The sequence below is a fragment of the Aedes albopictus genome, chromosome 1 (genome assembly GCF_035046485.1).
Source record: "Aedes albopictus strain Foshan chromosome 1, AalbF5, whole genome shotgun sequence".
Taxonomy (NCBI): Eukaryota; Metazoa; Arthropoda; class Insecta; order Diptera; family Culicidae; genus Aedes; species Aedes albopictus.
Genome location: NC_085136.1, coordinates 313,000,425 through 313,025,912, shown reverse-complemented (window position 1 = coordinate 313,025,912; position 25,488 = coordinate 313,000,425). Strand labels below are relative to the sequence as shown.

At 38.0% G+C, this 25,488-nt stretch overlaps 1 protein-coding gene across 1 annotated transcript; it reads left to right on the top strand.

Annotated features, from left to right (window-relative positions):
- Window positions 1-906: 906 nt before the first annotated feature.
- On the top strand, window positions 907-3,932 carry LOC109423550 (phenoloxidase-activating factor 3). The gene is made up of 4 exons (XM_029867405.2): window positions 907-1,105; window positions 1,177-1,475; window positions 2,222-2,303; window positions 2,364-3,932. Exons 1-4 carry the CDS (start codon window positions 1,051-1,053, stop codon window positions 3,374-3,376), a joined length of 1,449 nt encoding a protein of 482 aa, XP_029723265.2. The 5' UTR covers window positions 907-1,050; the 3' UTR covers window positions 3,377-3,932.
- Window positions 3,933-25,488: the final 21,556 nt, after the last annotated feature.

Here is a 25,488-nt window from a genome sequence, read left to right as displayed (position 1 = left end):
TAAACAATCGGCATTAGAGCATCGCATAGCATAGTCCCAATGGTATAACGCATTGTTGGTGTGCTTTTATTAGGTCATTCGATCAATCTTATTAGGTTACTGGTGTAATTATTTAAATTTTCAATATAGGTCGCGAAAAATTAAAAAATATATAAAAATGGCACGGTAGAAAAACAGGCTATGGGAGGAGATCTTTATGGGAATGCAAACACGCAGTTTCAATGAATTAAATGCTTTGGCTGTTTTCCTACTCTCCGCATTGACCAATGTGGCGCTAGCTTCTATGCGCGAAAAATCGCTAAAAGTAAATCGCAAAAATATTGTATGGCGAATAGCATCTAATGGCGTATTTCTCGAAGTGGAACACATTATTCGAAAAAATATTTGGTAGCGGTTGTGCACAATGATAAACGGTTTGGTGCCTACCAAATATTTTTTCGGTAAAAGCTTTCCATTTCGAGAAATTCGAATTTAGATGCTTTTCGCCATATAAAATAAAATGAATTTACTCCTGCTGATCAACTGTGGGCGCGCGCCAAGCTGGTAGTCCATTCGCACAAAATTGATGTAACTGCAAAATTCCGCGGAACTTTTTCGTTTCGTTTCGAAAAATACCGAGTGAATTTAGATTTCGTATCGACATAACGAAACATTTTTGAATTTCGTTTCGTTTCGTACCGCATCATATCAACAATTTTATATTTCGTTTCGTTTCGTTTCGCCTTGAAAAAATCCCATACCGCATACCCTTAGATTTTAGTAACCGTGATACTTTTTGGGCTCTCAGAATCATCGAATCATTATCTCTTCTTCTGTGCATCTCTGACTTTCCGGCTAATAAATGGCACCCGATTGGTTCGCTCTTGGCTCAGTTTTGCGCAGAAATTCAAACAGATTGCACTGCTTATCACGCAGCAGCTGCTCACACCGTTGCGGTTGACGGTAGTGTACGCGAGTGTTATAGGCCAATCAAACATTTTGCGCGTGCTACAGATTCGCATAAAAAAAGAGTAAGAATTCTTCGGGGAAAACCTTTGTTATCGCTTCATCATGGAATTATCGCCGTTGAAGCCGCTGCTCGCTCTGGCGCTTTTGGTGTGTTTTGGTTTGTTAAACGGAAGTTGAAAAAAAACGCCTCTCAGAAGTGTTTTAATATGTTTCCTGTTCATGTTGTAGTTGGCGCTGTAAACGGTCGAAGCTGTCCCTGGGGGAAAGGCGTCTGCGTTCAGAATCGGTACTGCCGAAGGACGACGCGCCACACACACAAGTGTGTGCTGGAGAATGGCAAGCACGGAATTTGTTGCGATAGGGATCAAATTACCCTGGGCAAAACCTGTACTACGTCTACGAGGGTTTCGGGTTTGTGCATGGCGGAAGACCAGTGCGGAGGCTACACGAGGGACTTTCTGTTCGAAATTCCGGATGATGATAGCTGGAGGCGCTCATCAAATGTGTGCTTCGAAGATGAGCAAACGGTATGTCGGTGTCGGCGAAAGATGGATAGGCTCACAGTGCCATTAGAAATGAATTAACTGGTTTGGCTGTTTTCCTACTCTCCGCATCGACCAATTTGGCGCCAGCTTCTATGCGCGAAAAATCTCTAAAAGTAAATCCCAAAAATTGTGTATGGCGAATAGCATCTAAAGGCGTATTTCCCGAAGTGGAACACATTATTCGAAAAAATATTTGGTAGCGGTTGTGCACAACCCAAGAAACAGAACTAGCTGTAAAACAGTTTCTTAAGCTAAAGTTTACTTAAGATTGGTTAGTTCCACTGTTGTAGAGCAAAATTGTTCGTTGGGCAATGATGACTGGTTCGGTACGGTGCCTACCAAATATTTTTTCGGTTAATGCTTTTCATTTCGAGAAATTCGAGTTAAGATGCTTTTCGCCATACAAAATAAAATGATTTTACTCCTGCTGACCAACATTGAACGCACTCCCTGCGGGTAATCTATACATTCTTTTCTTTCTGTTTTCATACGTGTTACTTCAACGAAAGAACATTAAAATATAAAAACAAACAACGGTTCTCTGTTAAGCACGAAGATGAAACATAAAGAAGAAGAAGCACGTGGTTAGACGGAGCAAGTGAGACGACTACGCAGAGAGTGCCGAAGCATGCATTTGAAGGAAAATTGAAACTTCGATTTCCAACAAGACTGAAAACAAGATAAGCTATACCATCAATAATTAACTGATAAAAATGTCATTATTTCAGAAATACTACTGCTGTCCAAGAAACTTACAGAGGAATATAACATTGGATCATTCACCGAGGCAAGTTAAACCATTGGAAAACGGTAAGTCTGGTTGTGACGAGTGAACTACATTCGCAATACATCAATCTCTTTTTCCTACAGCATTTCCTAGCTGCACACGAGCAGATAATGTATCCGGCCGTTGCGTACCAATGAGCCTTTGCGATAGATTTGGTGACCTCGTGCTAGATAGAAACCCAAACTTCAAGTACAACGGATCTCTTCCGGACGCTTACAAATGTCCTTCGGATACCTCCGACAGCACTTCCATGTGTTGTGCCCATCCGGAAACGCCTCACGGTTTGATCAGATACGCGAAGGCCTGGAAGCTACGTCTGGACAAATGTGGCCTGATTGGGATGCCGCATCGAGTGCTGGCCGGTGAAGAAGCTGACGTCGGGGAGTTTCCATGGATGGCCAATCTGATGTTTTTTTGGTTGAAAAATTCAAAATCTATAAAAACAACGGTCTGCAGCGGTACGTTGATCCACGCTCAGTACGTTCTGACGGCTGCGCATTGTTTTAAACTAGAATTTAAGCCCACTTTTGTCCGACTGGGAGAACATGACCTGAGTAGAGAAAAAGACTGCGTAGAAAATGAATGCGTTGAGTACATTGAATATGTGATCAAAAACTGGGTCGCGCATGAAAAGTATAGGGGATTGAAAGGACAGTATGACATAGCCTTGGTTCACTTGAATGGCACGGCGGAGATCATTGTGGATCGAATCTACCCGATTTGTCTGCCCGTAACGACTCAGTGGTTGATGATGAAGCCCTCTGATCTGATTGCGTCAGGCTGGGGTCTTACGGAGAGTGGACGGTATCCGGATGTCCTGAGGTTTACCACCATGCACACTTTGAAGGACCGGCCGTACTATTGTAAGAAAGAGCAAATGATTTGCGCACGTGGATCCAAAGGGGAAACACATTGTAGAGGTGACTCCGGAGGACCCTTGCAACGGGCTGTTCCCTACGGGGATCGGTACCGAATGGTACTTTTTGGAGTGATCTCTGGAGGAGTAAACGAGTGCAGTGTGGAAGACAAAAGTGTGGGAGTGTCGGTTTCGGTGGCATATCATATTAAGTGGATATTGGATAACATGGACATTTAGTTTCATATGGAAATTGAGTTAAATACACGACCGTATAAGAACTAAGCGTTAACTGATTACATGCTTACTTTAAGTTCTGGGCGCTCATGGTGGTGCAGAGGGCCGAATTGAAAGATCTCTATCCTGTGCGATTACCAGGACAAATTTTTGTCGACTTCCTTCATTTCCATGTAGAGGGTTTGCCTCTGATGTGAAATTCTGTTGTGTTCCAATCTAACGCTCGCTTGCCGACACACCTCCACGGTTGCAGTCGAATTTCTGTTGCTATCGGCTCTAGATGACATCGACGCTAGAGATCCAAGTGTGAGGCCACCATGCCCGAATTATAAACCGCCGGCATCTATTGATGAAGACCTGCAGCTGTTGGATGTTCTCCACTGACAACACACCATGTTTCACGGGCGTACAGCAGCACCCATTTCACGTTCGGGTTAGAAATTAGGATTTGGGTGCGTCGACTAATCTGGTCGTTTCACCCTACATTTCTTAAGCTCGCAAAAGCAGCCCTCGCCTTCGTGATGCGTACACCTATATCGAACTTGTTGCCGCCATCGGTCGCCATTTGGCTATTATTGAAGCTCAATGTTTCCATAAAGCATCAAAACCAGAAAATATTCCATTGTTTCATTCAGTACTCCTTGTCACAAGTTCGGTCCTTCTCAATCTCCGATCCTAAAACTTTCTTGGATTGAGGTTTTCAAGCTCAATGTTTCCAATAAAGCATCAAAACCAGAAAATTTTCCATTGTTTCATTCAGTATTCCTTGTCACAAGTTCGGTCTGTCTCAATCTCCGATCCTAAAACTTTCTTGGATTGAGGTTTTCAAGCTCAATGTTTCCAATAAAGCATCAAAACCAGAAAATATTCCATTGTTTTATTTAGTTTATCTTGTCACAAGTTCTGTCTGTCTAAATCTCCGATCCTAAAACTTTCTTGGATTGAGGTTTTCAAGCTCAATGTTTCCAATAAAGCATCAAAACCAGAAAATATTCCATTGTTTCATTCAGTTTATCTTGCCACAAGTTCGGTCAATCTCAATCTCCGATCTCAAAACTTTCTTGGATTGAGGTTTTCAAGCTCAATGTTTCCAATAAAGCATCAAAACCAGAAAATATTCCATTGTTTCATTCAGTACTCACTGTCACAAGTTCGGTCCTTCTCAATCTCCGATCCTAAAACTTTCTTGGATTGAGGTTTTCAAGCTCAATGTTTCCAATAAAGCATCAAAACCAGAAAATTTTCCAATGTTTCATTCAGTATTCCTTGTCAAAGTTCGGTCTGTCTCAATCTCCGATCCTAAAACTTTCTTGGATTGAGGTTTTCAAGCTCAATGTTTCCAATAAAGCATCAAAACCAGAAAATATTCCATCGTTTCATTCAGTATTCCTTGTCACAAGTTCGGTCCGTCTCAATCTCCGATCCTAAAACTTTCTTGGATTGAGGTTTTCAAGCTCAATGTTTTCAATAAAGCATCAAAACCAGAAAATATTTCATTGTTTCATTTAGTTTATCTTGTCACAAGTTCTGTCTGTCTAAATCTCCGATCCTAAAACTTTCTTGGATTGAGGTTTTCAAGCTCAATGTTTCCAATAAAGCATCAAAACCAGAAAATATTCCATTGTTTCATTCAGTTTATCTTGCCACAAGTTCGGTCAATCTCAATCTCCGATCTCAAAACTTTCTTGGATTGAGGTTTTGAAGCTCAATGTTTCCAATAAAGCATCAAAACCAGAAAATATTCCATTGTTTCATTCAGTATTTCTTGTCACAAGTTCGGTCCGTCTCAATCTCCGATCCTTAAACTTTCTTGGATTGAGGTTTTCAAGCTCAATGTTTCCAATAAAGCATCAAAACCAGAAAATATTTCATTGCTTCATTCAGTATTCCTTGTCACAAGTTCGGTCCGTCTCAATCTCCGATCCAAAACTTTCTTGGATTGAGGTTTTCAAGCTTAATATTTCTAATAAAGCATCAACACCAAAACATATTTCATAGTTTCATTCAGGAGTAATGACACTTCTTTTGTTAACCGTAAAAATCACTTTACCCATTGTCGCCTCACATCAATTATTGTGCTTTTTCACAGATATAAATTGAATAAAATCTCATGTCGTGGCCAAAATCAATTGAGACCAAATATCAGTCATTAATTTAAACCGAATCTTCTGCTTTCCCAAATTTCTCAACATCAATAACACAGGACAATGCTTTTTCCAATGCTTCAATCTAATCCACCAAATCCTAAAAATAAACTTTCTGACAACCGCTCATATTAGTGAGTAAAATTAATTCAAACCTGTCTGCTGTCTCATGTGTGCAACAAAAACTTAAGCGTATCGCAAGCGATTTCAAAACCAACACTGACCCATTCATCATCTTCCATATTCACCAGATTGGCTCCTTTCCTCTTCAAATGCGGTAAAGAACAAGTTTACCCAAAATGCCACATTCATGAGCATCCAGCGACAGCAATCCTACTGGGTGCTCACCGGTTTCCACTGGTAGAAATCCAAAAACAGCAAAACATAAACACTTACTTGATTTGATCTTCATCCATGTTCCATCCACGCTTCAATAATGTTTGGTACTTACTACACATCCATCCTCCACCTCCACTTGCATCCGGTTCAATATGCAGCCATTTTCTTTTTCAATAATTTCCGCCTCTTTCAAAAAATCACTAAATTACACAATTATCACTGCACTACCGACTGTGCCATTGTCGGATTTCCCTTAATATTATTAAATAAATGCGTAACAACTAGGTATTTCGATTCCAATTTTTTTTTTTTATTATTTCAAAATGACCTTTTGCTCGCACACACACGATCGAACACATCCGTTCACCATTTCAATCGTCACAAAACTGACACCTCCCGCCGACGATCTCGTTTTTGGTCTCGCTCGTCTCGCTTACCCGACGCCAAGCCCGACGCCTTCATTCTCGCGATTGAGATGGATTCTCCAAATCTACACTCTTAGATCGCTTTAGGTATATTATTGGCAAACACGGGAAGAATTGTTCAGACAATTTTTTGTTAGACATAAATATTTATTGTTGGATATAAAACTACTGATGTTGTAATCACAAATCAAATAATGTTTAATACAGATACCTTATTCCTACAACCAATATATTGAAAACTTTCAACATTCTCCACTGCTTGCACGGCTGACTTAAAACTGGAAGGGTTGACCATGTTCACATCTAACGATCTGGTTTTGTTGCCGTTGATGGTAAGACCTGCCGCCGAGGAGCGTTCGGCAAGATCATCGAGCATGCAGTGCTCTGCATATCAGAGCGCCCGCCGTTGAGCCCATATGATGCAAGTCTTTCAATAACAAACTTTACCAAATGGGCTTCTATAAAAAAAGGGTTATTTGCCCAATATATAGCAGGATATAATTTCAGTTTTCCGTTATGTATGCTATTATTAAGTATCTCGCATAGTGGTTTCTGCTTTTAGTGGTGTTGCGTGTACATACACGCTGCATTACATGAACACCACCTGAGTTACTGGTTGAAAATAGTAAACAAAGATCAGCTGTTCCCAGCAAAATCAAATGGGCATATTTGTTTCCAGTGCTCACCGTTTCTGGCATTTGAGCGCTCGTGTCGTTTTGTGGGCTACACGGAGAAACTCAAGTACCTAAATTTGAGTATTTTTAAACTCACTTTTGAGTTTTTTTTGTCTTCTCTCTCATCCACTCTCTTTGTTGTTGTCAGAGAGCGAAGAGCAAAACAACTCAACTTTGACAGTTCAGTGCGGGAAGCCAAAATTTAGTAAACAGCATTGAATGACATGCATGAATTCAAATTTGAGTACTTTGACGACAGCATGAATTCAAATTTGAGTACTTTGAACTAGCAGTTGGGTGAAAAAAACTTAGCCGATAGGTACTTTGCCGCACGGGATCAAATGTAAAAAACCCACTTCAACATCGCTTCCACGAACTCAAATATGGGTTCCCGCACGCAACCCCGAAGTTGGGTGAAATAAACTCATATTTGAGTACTTTGTTTTCTCCGTGTAGTGTATTTTAACGATGAACACTGCCATCGTGGGGTCAAATCGACTTTATAAGTGGGGCAATTTCCGTTGGAGGCGTTGAGGTTCACTTAAATCTTTTACACACGATTTCGACGTATTTTTGTTCGAGCTTAAATGTCTGTTCTCTGTGGTGTATTCAAAGCTAAAATGTATTAAAATTATCACAGGAAAAGTTACATGCAAGTTACATGCCACAAACTACAAGAGGAATTCCACGGAGTCATGTCAGTCGATCCTGTGCGACCATTTCAAAAATATCTGAAACTTTGCACAGTTTTTCAATTTCATCTAAATCGCCATTTTTCGATATTAAACCTCCATATTCACTCACGACTAACTTTTCAAAAGGGTGTATGCGAAAATAGTTCAAAAATATTCTAAAAGCTGTACAGCATAAACGGATTGTTCGATTGTTATGAATTTTTCAGCAAAGTTAGATAACTAAATGATGATTCCTTAGAAAATATACACTGTAAAAAAAATCTTTTTTAACTTAAAAAAAATATGATCTTTGTAACAAAAACTCAAATATCTCAAAACCCTATCTTTTTACCAACGTCAATTTTTTAGGGAAAATGGCCCATTATATCAGCTATCTACCATAAAATTTTGGTGATGGTAAACTGATAAACAAAAAAGTTATGATATTTCAAACATTTCACAATTTTTACATATGATAACAAAAAAAAAATTTTTTTCTGTGTAAATTATTTCGAGAATTATATTTTGATGCTGATTTTATTGTAAAGGCTACCGCCTGAATTAAACAAATTGTTTTCATGATATTTTTGTTTGATTATTCATAATTACTATAGTATCTATTTGAAAGTTAGACGCGATCCAGTGTTGTGATCACAAATATTGAGAGTGTCATACTTTTTATTGTACGTGACTGGTGAAAAAATCGCTTGATAGTTTTGAAAAGCTGTTGATTATAAGGAAAATGGAATTAAACTTATTTTTAAGACAAAAGCTGTATAATAAAAGTTTTATATACGCGTATGGGGCTGTCCATAAACCACGTGGTCATTTTTTTGGGACTTCTCAGCCCCCCCCCCCCCGCGTGGTCATTAGTCCATACAATTTTTTTTTTCATCCATACAAAATGGTCATTGGCCGAACCCCCCCCCCCCCCCCCCCCTCATGACCACGTGGTTTATGGACAGCCCCTATACGTCTAGTTTATCTGCAAAAAAAAACCTCTTAGAGAACAGACTTTATGATCGGAAGAATGCGAGTAACTTTAACAACAACAAATGCATGAGAGGTACATACCACAGACAAACAGACGAAACGCCTAGAACAATTTTCGTGAAAATCCATCGCCCAGTTCACACTACCACCACCTGGTGGAAATGTTTCACGAAACACTGCGTTGTGCAATATCGTCATCAGAAGGCGCTAGTGTGAAACGTCAAACGCAAAGAAAAGCGATGGGCGCTCTTCTGGTTATGAAAGCCACAACCACAGAGAACAGACGAACATGCTCGAACAAAATTGCTTGAAAATCTTGTGTAAGGAAAAAACAAGCTCAGTAGCGACATCGACGGTGACTTTCCCACTCAAAAACTTGTTTCGACACCATGATGGCGTTTTCTAAAGAAATATTTCACTAGCGCATCTTTAAATTTTCCTACCCAGATTCTGAGCTGTATTTGCTCAAATAACAAGATGTTTATGGTTATTTCACTAATCCAGCTACAAAATTTTAGCAACCCATTGATAATTAGTTTCATTATTTTCAATTAGAAACAAGTTGAACAATAATTCAACTTTTGTTTTCCAAGTAAAACCACCACATTCTCTTGGTGGAACTATACTAGGGTGCACACTTGGTGACACTAGCGCCAAAAGGTAAAACAACGGCAAATTTGTACCCCGATTCGAAATGTGATAGCGCCGCGTAATGGCCACATTCCCAGTTATTTCAAAACAACCGTTGCAATGCTTTACACAATAGCACTACATGAGCTTGGACGTCTGTTCTCTGTGCTTTATCTATTCATACAGTGATTTCTCTAGGCTTTCTTTATGGATTCCTCCCGATATTTCTTCAATAAACTTCCCTCAGGATTCTCCAGACAGTTCTGATGGGATTGTACATTCTAGAAATTTCTGTAGGGATTGATCCAGCATTTTCTTGTAGTATTTCTTTCGAAAAATCTTACTATGGTACTTCTTGGAATTCTTCTAGGGATTCTTCTAGAAAATTTTCTTGGGATATTTTCAGGAATTCCTGGTGGGATTATCTACGACAACCTTCCTGGATCCTTTCAGAAGTTCCTCCGTTGATTCTTTCAGGAATTCCTTCAAAGATTTTATTCAGAGATTCTTCCAGAAATTTCTCATGAAATTCCCCCAGGAGCTTATATTGACCTTCCTCTGGGAACTGTGGCTAGGATTCCAGCAATTTCTCTTAGAACTCCTCCAAAATTTCTCACTATGGTACCTTCAGAAATTCTACTAGGGAAGTTCTTTCAAAAATTCTTCCAGAAAATCATTCAGGGATTTCTCTAAAAATCCCTTCGGTGATTCTTCTAGAGATTTCTTCAAGAATTTAACCAGGACTTCCTCCAGAGGTTCTTCCCGAAAGTCCACGGGGGATTTCTCCAAGAACTTCTATTGGCCTTCCTTCATGAATTACAGCTGGAATTGTTCAAGAAATTCCCATTAGGACTCCTTCAGAAATACTTCCAGGGATTTCACCTGGCATACTTACTTGCTGCAATACTTTCGGGAAATCTTCCTGAGATTCCTTAGGAGTAGAAAAAGCGAGCCTGCGACAGGTGGGGGCGCCAAGAAAACTGATTTTGGGAAGCGCTGCTCCAGATATTCCAGCTGGGATTCCTTTAGTAATTCCTGCGGTCCTTCAGCTATTCATCCTTAATAAATTCTAACTGTGGTAGTTCAGAAATTATGCTAAGGAATCTTCTAAAGCTTTCTCCTGGATTTTTGCTGGATCTTGCCAGGTAATCTTTCAGGAATTCCTGCAGAAATTTCTTTGGTTGTCATACCAGCGATTTCTCCAAGGATTCCTCCAGAAATTTCTCATGGAATCCCTGCAGAAACTCCCTTGGGTCTTCCTCCAATAATACCTCAAACAACTCCTCCTACGGTTCTTCCAGCAATTCCTTCATAAATTCTTACTATGATACGTCCAGAAACTCTTCTAGTGATTCCATTACGAATTTATCCTAGCATTATAGCTGGAATTCTTCCGCGAAATCTTCCTCACATTTCTTCAGAAATTCCTCCTGCGATTCCTTCAGGGCCTTCTCTAAAGATTCTTCCAGAATACCTCTACCGGTTCTTTCAGGGACTTCTCTAGACATTCCAAAGATTTTTTCTTTGGATTCCCCCAGGCATTACTGATGGGGTTTCTCTATAAATTCCTGTATAATTTCCTCCAGCCATTCCTCCTAGGATATCCGCTGCGATTTCTACAATGACACACCCCAGAGTCCTTTTAAGAATACCTCTTGAGATTTTTCCTATGACTTTTTGAGAACCTTTCCGGTGATTACTCCAGGAATTTTTATCGAAGATATTTTATCCAAGGATTCTCTCATAAATTTCTCATGGGTTCTTCCAGCAATGCCTCCTAGGATTCCTCCAGAATTTCTTACACTAATACCTCCCAAAATTCTTCTCCAGGATTTCCTTCAAAAACTTGCTGGGATTGTTCTGGGTAATCTTTCTAGGAGCCTTGCAGAAGTACCCTCGGTGTTTCCTCCTAGAAATCCGAAAGGTTTTTTTTTTCCTGGGATTTCTCCAAATATTACTCATTGGATTCCTCCAGAAACTCCTCTTGACTTTCATCCAGGAACTCCTCCTGGGATTCCATAAGCGATTCCTGCTGCTTCTCATGTTTCAGGAATGCCTCCTAGGTCTCCTCCAGAAATTCTCACTGTGATACCTGCAGGAATCCCTCTAGGGATTTCTCCTGGCATTCTTGCTAGGATTCTTCTAGACAGTTTTCCAGGGATACTTCCAGGGATTTTTCTAAAAACTCATCCAGGATTTCCACTAGAGTTTTTATTCGTGGATTACTATAGAAATTAATCACGGTATTTCTCCTGGAAATCCTTTTGGGCTTCTTCAAGGAACTCCAGTAGAAATCTTTCGAATTTCGGGAATAGTTAGATATTCCACAGAAATTCTAGGAGGTGCTACTAGAGGAATCTCTAGTGAAATCCTATAGGAATGTACGGAAAAAACTTATAATTACTTAGAAGGCACAGAATTGACAAATTGAGAGAATTTGCGAAAAAAAAATTCGCGTTCAGTTCGCGTTTGAACCTACGACTCCGTATTCGCTAGACCATAGTATGGCCATTTCTTTGAGGATTCCTTCGGCATGGTTGTTTTTTTTAGAAAATTTCTACGGAAGATTCATTAGAATATCATCAGCAATTTCTTTGGATTTTTTCTCTATAATTTCAATGGACATTCCTCTGAAATTATTTCAGTTATTTTGCAAATTTATAAGGAAATTTTATCGTGATTGTTTTTGAAATTATTTATGATTTATTTGTTTTTATATTTATTGCTTCCAAAAAATGCTGATCAGAAATTCTCAACTAGTCTTGGTCAAACATAATCCTATGAAATTCACGAAAAGCCTACTGACAGATTCCCAAAGAAATTGCCGGAAAACAATCAAAATTACCTTAGAACTTTCGAAGTAGTTGCCAAAAGAATTCATATAAGAATTATCAGAGGAATTCCTGAAGAAAATATTACGACGTTTTAAATAAAATGGTCAAATCCAATCTCAATATAAATTCTCGAAATATTTTCAATAAAAAAAAACAAAACAAATTTCGAACGAAATTCTCAAAGAATTATCCATAAGCATCAAAGGAATTTTTAAAGAAAATTTAAAAAGAACTCCAAAAGTAATTGCCCTAGAATCACCTTGACATAATTTTTAAAGAATCGCCAAAGATTTTTTTTTCAAATAAATTCCCTGAGGAAATCTCTAAGAAATTTGCTGAATCAATTTTCAAAGGAATCACCAAAGAAGTTCCCAAAGTAATAATCGAAGTTTCCAAAATTTTCGAATGAATTGCTGATGAAATTCAAAAAAAAAAAGTTCAACGCAAGTAACATCAGAATTACCGAAGGTATTCCGAAATCATCTGCTGCAGGAATTCCTTACATAAAAAGTGAAGAAATCTAGAAGAAGTTGTCTGCAGAAGCGATTTATGAAAGAATTTCCGAAGAAATTGACGAAGGCATACCAAATAAAATATATAATAAAAGTCCAAAAAATGGACGAAAATACAAATAAAAGTAGAATGACTTGCCGAAGGTATTTCCAAAAAAAAATGTGAGGCTGTTCCCACAGCCATTGTTGAATGGATTACCAAAGCACAGACAAACAGACGTAACACCTTGAACGATTTTCATGGAAATCCATCGCCCAGTTCGCACTACCATCACCTGGTGGAAAAGTTGCACGAATCACTGTGTTGTGCAGTATCATCAACAGAAGGCGCTAGTGTGAAACGTCAAACGCATAGAAAAACGATGCGCGCGCCTCTGGTTGTGAAAGCCATAACTATGAAAATTTAAAATGATCGTTAAATGCGTGGTCGATGGAAATTTATCAAGTGTTACGTCTGTTTGTCTGTGACCAAAGGCTTCACTAAAAGAATTCTCAGAAATTGCCTGAAGAGTAATTGGGATTTTTTTTAAAGACAAATGACAATAAAAAAAAAGCTTTATAAAGCATTCCATTCATCAGATATAATACCAAAACAGTCGAAATAAGAAGTTGGTGCGAGCATCAGAATCCCGATGAGAAAAAACGAAGTTTGCTCGCACCAAATTCCGGGTTTCCAACTGGATTGATAATATGTTAGTGAAGCTTCTGAACGGGGTTCTGTCACATTCGCCCGAAAACCATTCGCCCGAATTCCAAATGCCCGAATGACAAACGCCCGAATGTAACAAACGCCCGAAAGTCATTCGCCCGAATAGACCATTCGCCCGAAAAGACCATTCGCCCGAAACACCATTCACCCGAAAAGACCATTCACCCGAAAGACCAATCGCCCGAAAACTATGATAATCTTGAAAATACTTTTCTGAAATCAATTTAGGCGTCGTACACGCGTATTGCTTTCTTTGAACACAGTCTGATATAAGACTCATACTGTTAAAAACATTTTCAGCAATATAGCTGTGACAACATTTATTGGAATTGTTCCTTCTTTTGTTAATAGGCTTTTCTTTCTAGTTCTACCTTCAAGGAAATTAAATTCAATTTGATGTAATTTTTTACCATAAATTTGTCCTTCTTTCAGTCATGGGCTGTTCTTACAATTGTTGTTGTTTTTACAATTTCTGGATTCAAAACATGGTTTCAAAAGAACAGCTTGTTCAAATAAGAATGCTACATCCTCGCGATTTTGGTGTTTTTTTCTGCATCCGTTAGCTCACACGTTTTAATTTTTATGAACTATTGTTCATTTTAACGTAGTTATTCCGAGTAGATCAATCGTGAACACTATTAACTTAAAAGTATTGACTACTCTGTGATTAAGTTTTGGCGCTATCCTCTCGTTCAATAATGCTATAACAATTTATGAGCTATTATGTAACATTTTCCCAAGAAATTAGGCCTTCTTCAAAACATAGGCCGTTCTTTCAAACTAAGCTTATATGATTATTATTGGCGCTAGTCCAGCTGTTCTTGCGATTGGTCGGATACTAAGTACACCATGCGTCTGTCCTTAAACTTTCATCATGGCAAACTAGGAAAAAAAACTTGTTCAAAGAAATTGCATGAAATCGGCGGATGACTTTCGGGCGAATGGTCTTTTCGGGCGAATGGTCATTCGGGTGAATGGTCTTTTCGGGCGAATGGTCTTTTCGGGCGAATGGTCTATTCGGGCGATTGGAATTCGGGCGTTTGTCATTCGGGCGTTTGTGATTCGGGCGAATGGTTTTCGGGCGAATGTGACAGAATCTCTGAACGGAACTCAGGATAACTGAGTGCGAATTTTGTAGTTTTGTGAATTATACTCACAATTTTTCTGTCATGTCCACGTGGTACTATTCAACTAATTAAAAAAAAACGCTTTTTAGCTATTAATGTTGTTGCCAAACCAAAAATGCAAATATGTATCCTGATTTTTCATTTTTAAGTATTTCTTAAAAACTATTTTTGTAAGGGTTTTTATTATGCAATGAAACAAAGAGGATGTCACGATGAATACATGTTACACGCAAATTTGTGGATATTTTATAGTTTCCGAGATTTACACGTCTAATAATTGCTTCGAAAATGTGTTTGATTGTTTTCAATCCACAAAACAGGGGTTGTCGCGATAATTGTTAAGTAGTTAAGTTCAAACTGAAGATACAAATTCCATCTATTTCATTTTTCCCGCGACGCTGTATATCATTATACTAAGAAATTGAGGGTGGATCGGTATTTCTTTTTTTTTTTTCAAAAAAAGCAACCTGAAACTGGTACCCTCTAGGCACCCCCTAGGAAAAAATCCTAGATACGCCAATGACCAAGCATCATTGCCATTCGTTCCGAAACGGTAGAACCATGGTATGGTTGACGGACGGCAAACAACTATAACTCGCAATTACCAATCATCAACCCGATCAGAAAGGCATAACAAAATTATAACCGATTAAGGGGCGATTTCTTCACCCTGGCTTAAGAGTTAAACCAGGTTTAACTATATGGGTAAGCCTGGCTTACCAGCTAAGCCGAGGTGAAGAAATCGGCCCTAAGTTATTTATTTCAAAGATTTTTGTTAAAATAACAAAAATTAGAACTAAAATTGCTCTAGTCATAACATAATTATAACAGGTCTTGATACAATTATAACAAGCTTATAACAAAATGAGATATAAAAAATCAATCAAATTATAGCACATGTTGTTATAAAGCAGTTATAAATATATTGGGTAAAAAATAAGTAGTGTAAAAATTAACTCAGTTTTGGATAATCAATTATTAGAGTGAAATTTTATTTTTAGTAAAAAGTTACTGGCATTAAAAAACTTCTCCACATAGTATACATAAAACCCACGGATTCGAACCTAGGACGGCTAGAACCTAAAACAGGAGCTCGTCGTTTTTACCAGTGAGGCCATCGCAGCACTTGAAGTGAGGGGCAATATATGCTGACATAGTTCTTCATATTGGTAGCTCCTCTATAAATAGACTCGCTGATCCAACATACCGCGGAGAGGGAAAGTATGACGTCACCATACCCAGTTATGACGTCACCATGCACGTTACTACAGCCCATTTAGTCCCTCAGCTTCAATGTCGTGTGCGCTCGTTGTGCACTAGAGCCAGCGTTCACTACTTCGGAGCTGGAGCCCACATCGCTGTACCTACGCGAATGGACGTCACACGAAACTGTTTTTAATGCAGTTGATAGCAATAGGAAGCAATCAGCTGCGTTTTTGCTAGAGTGCCGGTAGAGGCGCTTTTCTGATAAATGCGGTAAACGTGATAACAGTGTAAAGTAACGGCGAAGGTTACGCTATGCGATCGTAGATGGCGCTCGTGCTCCACGTGTTTTTCACATATACAGCGGCGCCGCCTGCACCTATCCACTCGGAAACATCATGCGCAGCACGGGTGGAAAATGCCAGTCAGAAAAAAGAAGTAAACAACTTGAAATTTGTATGGTGGCGTAATAAATTCTCTGTTACTGTAATGAATCCGGAAGAAACGCATAGGTATAATGATTTTGTTTCTAATTTGCAACTTTTTACCCCAGGGTACAAATCGTTGCGATGCGGAACAAGTGCAAGCCAGCGATTTGTCCATACAAGGAAAATGATTTTACTTTTAATGTGGTGGTGCCATCTCTGAGAAAAACAAGCTTTGATTTCTTACTATTATATCTTCGTGTTATTAACTAAGTCCAACAGATAGCTAATGTCTCTCACATAGTGAAAAGTGTGTAACTAAGCACTAGTTGCGCCAGCGTTTATTTAAATGTTTAAAGCGTTTTTTGGCATGTTTTATTTCATTATTATTAATTAATGATATTCCTTCTGCAAAGTTGTTCAGTAGTATTATGGCGCTTAAGTGATGAATGTTTCAGTAGGAATATCCACCGCAAATTCTTGCAGAAATATTCCCTTGGAGAGGAATTTATGAAGGATTTTTTAAAAGGATAGAAAAAAGCATTTCCATAATGAGTCATTGGTGTAATTTGTAAAAGAATTTGTAAAGAAACCTTTCGATAAATACTTGAAGTAATTTGTTTTCGAACACAGCGCGTTCAGGAAATCCAAAGGGATATCCAAACACTTCGTTTCGCGGTTGAACTAAACATTTTATTTACTCTAATAAAACAACTACACTTCATTTGGTAGTACATAACTATTTCGATCGGCAGATATGCATACACAGATTATCTATGCGGAAAAAAGCTGTAGTTAATTGTAGTGATATTTACAACAGAGACTGAGTGACCACATACTAAGAAATTTCGAAGAAATTGGAATTGGATTGAAAAGCTTAGCTTCAAAACTAGAACTTAATTATTTACTGAGATCCTTCAGAATTTCTGATGGATTTTCCCTGATGGAGAATCCTTTAAGGAATTTCGCTGATGAGTGATGATTCGAACTTCCTTAGGACAGCAGAATAATAAGATTTAACACATCAAATAGCTTGTAGTAGTGAAATAGTGCATAAATTTTTACACCATTTGAGAATTTCAAGAATCATGAACATCTTTGCTGAACATACGAACTGTGTAGGTGATCTGGATGATGATGATAAGAAACATTTACCCAATATCATCACGTAATGGTGGAGTTGTTTACCTCATTTTCCACCTTCCTTCTGCTTTCTGTACAAATTTAATGAAGACAAGAGCTTTTTTGGTAGTTTATATAATGAATGATATCAACAATTGTGTATTTTAACACAATGGCGCCATACAGCGGTTAATTTACGCACTAAACACTACCAAAAAATATTGATTAGTTACACATTGCATTTTAAAAATTATTACTGAGTTTGTTAAAATGTTGATGTAATGATGATCAAATCACATATTCATTTATTGTAACTCACTTTGTTAGAACCTTGAAATAATACAAACTAGTTTTCGTACCGATTCCAAAAAATATATCTAAATATAACAAACCTTGATATAGATATCAACCGTTGATGTAATTATGTTATGTTTTTGTTATGCGTTTCTGATCGGGACCCCCCCCCCCCACCTCTTCCAGCTCGACAACACCGGCGGTCGGCTACCGCCGATCTCAAAGCAACGTTAACGTTTGCCTACCGCCGGCCCCCAAAGCACCGCCAGCATTCGGCTGGTTCCACAACGAGAAATACCTTTCCTCTGCAATCAACCAGGTACCATTAAGAATCCGAATTCATACCAAACCCATGCATGCTGATGCAGATAAATACCCTATTAAGTGACGTTCCCGTTAATAAACCATTGTAAACAGAACAGCTTCCATGGTAGCACTATATTTAAAGTGAGTCACCCTGTAATTACCAAATTTTTACCACTTTTGAATTTGTTCGTATTATCGGGGTTCGAAATGGAACCATCCAAGCCTCGCTTTTCGAGTGATTACTTTTTGTTTAACGTGTAAATCCTCTTCGTTAAGTTTGGACACCCCCACTCCGACATTAGTTCAGTAACAAATTTTGAAAACGTCGTATAATCAATGGTGTAGCATTGATTGTACTTCGTTTTCAAAATTTGTTGCTGAGTTCATCTATGGCACAGTAATTCATTCTATTTTGTTCCTGTTCAGATTTGAGGTCCATTCATGAAGAAAGTCGTTCAACGACCCTGTAGATACCCACCCCCGAGCTAGCGAGTTACAATCCACCTAGCGGTGACGGCGCCTTTCTCGTGCCTTCGGAAACCCATTTCAACAAAACTCAAGTGACATGTTGATGAACATCGCCCTTTCACACGTTTAACAAAAATCCAATTCATGGCACATGAGCCACCATTTTGGATTTAAATCAGCCACCTTGGAAATTCTGGTCGCAATTTTTGGACTCCAGGCTTGGTCTCCATGCCAGATGTGCCCGAACTGAATGGTTTTAGAAGAGCCTAAAACTCCATTAGCAGCCGCCATCTTGAATATTGGACCACCATCTTGGTTATTCTGGTTGCTAATTTTGGATTCTTGAAATCCTCCCTTTACCTACTATATCCACAAAAAGACTGGTAAAAGAGGAATTTTGTATAAAATCCCTCCAACTTGGCGGAGCAATTTCTCTTGTAAAGCTGATTCCCGAGAAGAATAGAAGTGCGCGCGTGACTCCAGCCAATGGACTACCCGCTTGGCGCACACCCACGGTTGATCAGCAGGAGTAAATCCATTTTATTTTGTATGGTGAAAAGCATCTTAACTTATATTACTTGAAATAGAAAGCTTTTACTGAAAAAATATTTGGTAGGCTTAATAGTAGTCACCATTGTGCACAACCACTACCAAATATATTTTCGAATAATGTATTCCACTTCGATAAATTTGCCTTTAGATGCTATTCGCCAAACAATATTTTTGCGATTTACTTTTAGCGATTTTTCGCGCATAGAAGCTAGCGCCACATTGGTCGATGCGGAGAGTAGGAAAACAGCCGATGTAGTTAATTCATTATTCGAGGTGTGAAAATTCGACCTCTAGTGGTGAAAGTTTTTCTAATGCTAGATTGTTTTTCTTAAAATTTGTAAAAATCAAGTGTTATGTTAGGACATACAGGAAAACGTATTTTTGGGGCAGGTTCGGGATTTCCGGAGGAATTACACAGGTGGAAAATTGGATTCCGGCTGTAGAGTAGCTCTATGCTGTGCGGGGGGTGGTAGGATAGGATAATGAGCTACTTCGCGTTCCACAAAGCCCACACAGTTTCGGCTTACTGCCACTAGGAGAACTGCTTCTTCGAAATGGAAACTTCTGGCACTTTAGCAATAACTTTATTCACTTGCAACATAGATTTAGGCACTTTATTTCTTTATTTCTTGGGAGTTCAATTTGGACTAATTTATTAAATTAAGACTATTCAATGGACTACCCGCTTTGCGCGCAGCCACAGTTGATCAGCAGGAGTAAATCAATTTTATTTTGTATGGCGAAATGCATCTAAACTTGAATTACTTGAAATACAAAGCTTTTCCCGAAAAAATATTTGGTACGCTTAATAGTGGTCACCATTGTGCACAACCACTACCAAATATTTTTTCGAATAATGTGTTCCACTTTGAAGAATTTGCCTTTAGATGGTATTCGCCATACAATATTTTTGCGATTTACTTTTAGCGATTTTTCGCGCATAGAAGCTAGCGCCACATTGGTCGATGCGGAGAGTAGGAAAACAGCCGATGTAGTTAATTCATTATCGAAATGTCTTGAGTTGTAGTGTTAAATTATCCTCATATTAAAGCACAAGAACCGCTCTGGGAATTTTCAATTTTCAACCGATTTCCGCACTCCAAACAAAACGAAAACAAAAACAAGCGGGAGTAGAGGCAAATATTTCATAATGGCGAAAACAAAACACTGATTTTTTTCGGAATAAAATTTTTCAATATAATCTAAATAAAATGTGTGGGATTATGCTTGAATCACATGCTGACTTACTTTTAGCATGATAAAACGGTGTTAAAATCAATTTTGCGAACGAAAATAGATATTTTCTTGGTTGGCCATTACGTCCTTCTAATGGTACTAAAATTGAATAGAGGGTAGGCGCAATTTGTTCCCAGTTGACAGCCAGCTTACTCCCCTGCGGAATACAGGTAATGTGGCAGCTCTGGAACTACTTGAGAACAAACACGTACACGGTCGTTTGCGAAAACCCATTAATGGGTGAAAAAACACCCATTTTCTGTAGAAGTGCCTCTCCCCATTTAATGGGTAAAGGCGCTTTACCCATTAACGGGTAAAGACAGTTTCTGTCAAAAGTGGGTATATTTTTACCCATTATAGGGAAACAATTATCACCGCAAAATGGGTAAAAATTTACCCATTTTTCAGAATGGGCTAGGAAAATATAAAAAATCTTATTGTTTATGTGGTACCTTGTGATATGCACATAATAAATTATTGTATTACTCTATTACATTTAGCGTGTATGTTTACATTGAGTATATGTCATATGTGGAGACGTTGTTATTGTTGTCTGGAGTGTGAATCATTGTATGTAATATTAAAGTATCGGTAATAAAGTGTATACAAATAATGAATACAGTTGTTGAATAATCATTACAGAGAAAGATTCTCACATTGGCGACGAGAACGGTGAACAGTGCATGTGAAATTAGTTTAATTTCGGTTCGGGAAGTGTTGTCTTTGGAAAAAGAAAGAGATGGGTGGTGTGTGTGGTGCATGCAGAGTGGTGATGACCTCCAGGTGATGACTTGTGATTGAATTTCAACATTGGAATCAAAAAGGTAAATATTGTGTGCTAACTGTTCAATATGAATCAAACAATTTATTTGTACCTTCGACTAATGACAATGATCAACCAGTGAGAGATTTTGATGGTGATCGGTATTGTTTAGTTCGAATCGATGACAATCACTACTGTCAGATAAAGAAACAAAGAACTGTGAAGAAAATCTAAGTTTTTGTTGATTGTGCTATTGATACTCGTTGAATGGGGTTGTTGTCCTAAATCTAGACTTAAATGCTGAATGATGAATGAACTATTGATTTGTTAACCGAATGGCCGAGGAAGGCGTAGAGGTGAAACAATATTTTGAAACCAAATTTTTCCGTTGCTGTTAAAAGCCAGTGAAGGCGATGAAAGCGTATATCCGTAAAAGGCGGAAAGGATTACAGATAGAAAAGCCGTTGAAGGCGGAAAGACTTTTCGAAAGCAGGAAAAATGTCATAGGTAGAAGAGCCGACTAAGGCGAAAAACTGTCGATGGCGGAAAGATCCGTCGGAGAGTGAAAAGCTCTTGAAGGCGGAAAAAGCCGTTGAAGGTGGAAATGCCGTTGAAGACGGTAAGACCTGCAAGGCAGATATAGTCGATTCTTTGTAGATCCGTATAAGGCGAATTGTGTTATTAAAAATTAAAGTACTAAAAACGCAACAGTGTCGTAAATTTCGTAAGAAACAGATTACCAGCCAACGCAGATTTAAGGGCTGTTTGCAGATCAGAAGGAATTTCTCGGCTTATCTTGATGCATAGGAAATTCCTTGGCTGAATCGCTCAAGAATCCGTTTTTACTTCGGTCGCAGTACGCAGCGATTTCTCTTGAACTCCAATCTGGGCTTTATAGTTAAATTGAAGCATTAAAAATGAAATTTCACACCAATTAAGTGGCAGCTGAGAAGGCGAAAGACAAAACTAAACTTTAGGCTGAGCGTGACTAGAAAAACAGGAACGAATAGTATTTGAATATGTTCCAAATGCGAATATAACTGAGCAGATACTGAGATTGTTGTGGACCCACCTTAGGTGATGTATATTGAAGTTATCATTGCTCAGTAAAGTATAATAAGTCTACGAGACGTAAAAAGGGTTGGCTCTTGAAACCAAATTAACATGAAGACATGATTTAACTAATGCTTTGTCCTCTCTTACAAGACTAAAAATGTAACTTCAAGAAAATTAACATCAATGTGTGAGAATAATTAAACTGTCTTGGTAGTTTGCAAGATAGGAAGTCAAAATGACAGTTAAAGCATTCGTTGAAGCTAGACGACATATTCAGAGCAGTTGCTAACCACTAACCTGTTAAGTATCATGCTAGTCAAATGGCTAGTTGAATTGGATGTTAAAAAAAACGAACAATAAAAAATGAAACTTTTTGGCTTAACTAGAAGTCTCAGGAATTCGAGTAAAAAGCACTTTATAACCTATTGAATGCCACTAAATGTTTATGCGATTCAAGTACAGTGAGTTCTTGAGTAATCACTTCTGAAGTCTTTGAATATAAAATGTATCGGGTGTGGTCAGGAGGGGCATTTTGACTTATGATTGCCTAACACTGGATATAGTGCCATTTTTGCTAATGAGTGGGCCATCTTGAACTGTGGAACAAATTAGAGAACAAGGTACAGCAGTACGCTCAACAACAAATTCTGCACAATAATTTCCTTACAGGAAGAGAAAAAATTTTAGCAGTTAAAGAAGTATTGAAACTGTTATTGGGGATAATAACGTACAGTATATCAAAAGCACAAGATATTGGAATAATAAAGATAATCATTTCTGTTACTACAGGAATAGATATATCTAATGAACGCTGGATTATGAGGTTCGTTTTTCAGTCGAGCTTATTAATGCAAACAGGTACCATTTACTAACATGTTGCCTTGTTTGAATTTTTAGATTTCATACACTGAAAAAAACTGCAAATATTGTATGCATGTGTCGCACACATAGATTTTAGAAATTTGTCATAGATAACCCTTTTCATGAGTAGATACACATAGTTTATATAAGGTCCATCGATTTTATGTGTGATCCAGCGTGGAAAACGAGTATGTGTGTACAAATAAAATTTATATATCAAATCCATGGATTTTTACCAATAAAAATGTGTGTACATGTATAAGAGATATTTGTGTGAATAAGTTCATTGAAAATTTGAATAAAAACGTGCTTTAAATTGTTCCAGAACATAAAAATGAATCGTAGAGGCAAGCGTAAGGGCCATCATGACACAGACAATCATGGTCAGTGTGCACTACGTCAGACTTGTAAGCGTTAACAAAACAAATGAGGATGTATTTCATCGAAAAGATGTGAAATAAGTGATATGATAGACAGATGATTAAGCTTTGCAATAATGCAGAATATTCTAGTCCGATCCAACGATTTGAAAATATTATCAATATGATGAGCATATGTAAAAAAATCAGAGTTACTTAAAGATAAAAAGTTTTAAATTTTGACGGTACATTGAATGCGAATAATTTGGAAAAGGCTTGCTGAAATAGCTTCATTAGGTATTTAGAGTGAGAACATAACATGTTGAGGGGCTTTTGCAATATTTTGGAGGTACACCATTAAAATTAGTCCTACAGTTCAGAACCCAAAAGAGCGCCATCAAAGGAACAAATGTTTGGTTTTGTAATGTTAAAATAGGTTTGATTGAGCACAAATCACCAGTTAATGCGGGAAAATATGCATCGTAGAATGTAAACCTATTGAACGACCAAACCGTAAAAATAAACTCATTCAGTTTGAAAGGTAAATGGTAAATCATGAGAATCCCGAAATTATCGGAAACATGATTCCTAAAAACGTGGACACCTATATAGGCGAACCGTCGAAAAGTGCTCCAATAAGATGATCGATTTATTTTATTATCTGCAGAAAATTGCTTTGTATACAATAATAATTGGCTACTATCATTACGTTTTCGGTTGGAAGCCGAAGTGACTGGCGGTGCGAAAATTGATGTTTATCTTACTTATAAACATAGCAACTCGATTTAGATTAGTGCTAATTTCAGCTCTTAAGTAGCTTAATGATGCGTAATACCAGCAACCGGTTCAAATTTACGTTACAACTGTAACTTTGCATGTGCTTGAATGCGTGACTTCGATTTGGTACTGCGACGATGATGTATGTATTAAGAATTTGAGATAATTATAGGATTACAACATGAAAAACAAAACAAAGAATGAATATTAATATTCTACTATACTTTCAAACAGCTAGTGCGGGTGCGAGTTTTGTGAACAATTTGTATTAAATATAATTCAAAAACTGGATGTTTTCAAGTTTTCAAATTACTATTTAGCTAAAACTAGTATTACAAATATTGCTTTGGACAAGTGACGTTTTTCAAAATCGTGATTTGATTTAAAAAAAGTATCAATCCCTTCGATATTTAGAAAACAAAATCTGTGAGCATGAGCATGAGCATGAGATGACCGTACAATTCGTAGTTGCTACTCCGTTACTGACCAGAACGGTCAACATTGCACAGGAAACCAAATTGATGGGGCCTGGGTGTAGCTTTCCATCCTCAATGTGCAATTTTGAAGGTTCAAAACTTTATATTGTCAGTACCGGCGCCGGCCACGTCCTTACGGTCATCGGGGAAGGAAAGGAATGTTGGTGTGACATCCGTTGCTACTAGAGACCGTGTGTACCTCCGCATCCCCACGGTTGTCACAGGAAGGACGTTTGTTAGTGGGAAGGGAAGGGATAGAAAGTTACATAGATCTGGATTCACATTGGTAAGTGATGTGAGCTATGCAACCCTTGATATGATTTAGTCTTCCGTCAGCCGGCTGTCGGAAGAATATAATAGGGGGATTCACTTAACAGCGTAAACTGATTAAACTGAATCAACTTCGCGATCACCAAGGCAATCTTGATTATTTCATTCGCAAAATCATGAAACATTTCAAATTAGCAGAAAATCATGGCTTACGCAGCAGTTTAGTCTGTTTAGTGAGTACCCCTAATAATTTTATTGTATGTTTGTGTATTAAATTTAATTATATACCGGATATGAATATTTTTTAAACCACGCTTATGTCGGATCAACTCGTAGTAACGCACGTTTTAAGCTTATCGTTTCTCAGTCAGAAAATAAACTGTATGCAATTCCGTTTAGTGTTACTGCCAATGCTGAAAATCCGAAAGCCGCGCCGTAGCTTTGCGAGAAAACTGGACAACCAAACAACTAGAATCGTTGCTTTTGAGTTTCATCTATGTTCTTGTATTATTTATTTTTTTCGCGTTCCCGTGTTAATAAGATTGCGGATAATAAAACCGTTGTACATATTGATTATCCGCGAATGTTCGCAACGCGTAATATAAGTTGAAGGTGTGATGAACAGAAATACATTATCGTAAATGTTCGAAAAATAAATCGAAATTATGGAACTCGGCACGAATAAATCAACGCGGAAAACGTGGTCTACTTGTCACTGTATCGTACGGTAATCTTGACCTTCCTAAAGAAAGAGATACTTCGCCGTTTTGATCGCTGATTGCCTGCTTGTAAATCTGAAATAGAAAAAAGTATTAAATTGTGATACGTTCTCCACTGTTATATTTTTATAAATTGTTATTTATATATAGTTTAAATTTACCTCCAT